At 50.4% G+C, this 1,752-nt stretch overlaps 1 protein-coding gene across 1 annotated transcript; it reads right to left on the bottom strand.

Moving 5' to 3' along the window:
- Positions 1-304: 304 nt before the first annotated feature.
- LOC107046289 (golgin subfamily A member 6-like protein 22) lies at positions 305-1,042 on the bottom strand. The gene has a single exon (XM_015268881.1). The coding sequence runs from the start codon at positions 1,040-1,042 to the stop codon at positions 305-307; it is 738 nt and encodes a 245-aa protein (XP_015124367.1).
- Between the last annotated feature and the right edge of the window lie 710 nt (positions 1,043-1,752).

The raw sequence follows: 1,752 nt of genomic DNA, 5'->3' as shown, positions 1-1,752 counted from the left end.
GCCACTCCTGCACCTCCTTCTGCCTTTCTGATAGATCATCACAGATGTACACCCCCCATCTCTTTCGTCTCAACTCTGCCCTACCCCAGCATTATCCTCTTCTTGTGGTCCAGCTCCTCCACTCTTACCAACCATCCTCGCCCTTCCCTTCTCTCCATCATTTCTATCCTTGTTCCCACTCCAAATGCCTCATAGAACCAGCTTTCCAGCTCCGACCTCTTTGTCCTCGTGATGAGCATCAATGCCACTCAATAATGAGGTTCCTTCTTTTTGCCCTTTTTGCTTCTGTCTCAGCCTGCCATTCCTACTCTTCCAGTGCTTTCGATGGAGGATTATAGTACTTTGCTGCCTCCTCTCTCTCCCTGTCTTCCGCATCCCAGTCCTTAGCTAGCCAATTTTGGACTTCCGCCTCCTTTTCGTCCCTAACCTCCTCGTCCTCGTACTCATCCTCCCAGTACCTTGCATCGTCCTGTGCCCAGTCATACTCCTCCTCCTCCCCTTCAGAACTTCCTCCACCTCCTCCATCAGTCTGAAAACCTGCATCATCATTTCCTCTTTGCTCTTCCGGATTGTCGAGACCTCCATCGCCTCTGACACCTTTCTGCTCTATGTCCAAGTGAATCCTCCCCTCTAGGGAACTCCCAGGCGCCATTCCAGGGGCTACTTGGGTTGGTTGCCTCTCCACTCTTTCATCCCTATCCTCTCTTCGTATTCTCCTGTGTGTCTGCTCAAGATCCTCCGCTTTCAGCCTCCACGAATTCGCCATCCCCTTCCATTCCCTTACTTGCCCAGCCAGGTTCTCTATCTCTTCCTCCGCTTGCCTCACTCTTTCCTGCATCTCCCTGAATTGTTCTTCCCTCCAGGTTATTGTTTCTTCCTCTACTTCCCTCCTTCTCTCACAGCTCTCGCATTTGTCCTTCCTAATTCCTTTTCTTACCTCCTCCCTGATCAGGTGTTCCAAGTCCGCCATTCTGGCTTCCCATTCTGCTTTCTGCCTCTCTTCCCAATCCCTCATCCACTTTTCAAGACTATCAATATCCATCGCGCCAATCGAGCCCATCAATGACGGAGTTTCACTACGTCTTACCTCAGTCACTCTCTCTTACCTGTCTCTGCAGTCCTCCGCGATCGTCCCCGGTCCCATCCTCTTGGAGCTGTTCTACCTGTTCCCTACTACCATCATTGACCCCATCCTTAACCTCAACCGTTACGCTCTCCGTGTTGTCCACCACTTTCTTCTTCCCTGCCTCTGCCTCCTTTGTCTCTAATATTTCTCTTTGTTCCAACGTCAAGAGTGTCGGCTGAGCATCCTCTAGGCTGCTTACCTGTCTTTCTCCCTCTCCTTCTTTTTCCATCAGTGTGCTTTCGTGCATGGCAACAGCGTCAACTTCCCCACTCTTATCCTCTGTCACTTCTTCCTCCTCATCTTGTCCTCCCTATTCCACGGGTAATACTGATGACCCTCTCGCCTCCGTACTTTTAGCACTGATTTTCGGCGTCCTCGGTAGGGTTTTTGAATCCTTGAATCCTTCCTCTTCCCCAGTACTCTCTACTCTCTTTGTCATTTCACTATTAACTACTTCCACACTCCTTGTGTCCACACCACCTTTCTCCAAAATTCCTCCCTGTCTTCGTCTTACCATTCCCTTTTTCCTTATCACTCCTCCAAAGATCCTCCAGTTTCCTTATCTTTGATTTTGACCTAGTGCCCCGCCTACTCGTCCTGGGCGTTATCGACCTGTCCCTCAGTGC

This window comes from Diachasma alloeum, unplaced genomic scaffold, assembly GCF_001412515.2.
Source record: "Diachasma alloeum isolate Michigan unplaced genomic scaffold, Dall2.0 Dall_scaffold_01275, whole genome shotgun sequence".
NCBI lineage: Eukaryota > Metazoa > Arthropoda > Insecta > Hymenoptera > Braconidae > Diachasma > Diachasma alloeum.
The sequence above is the reverse complement of the archived record's forward strand: the minus strand, read 5'-3'. Positions and strand labels throughout refer to the sequence as shown.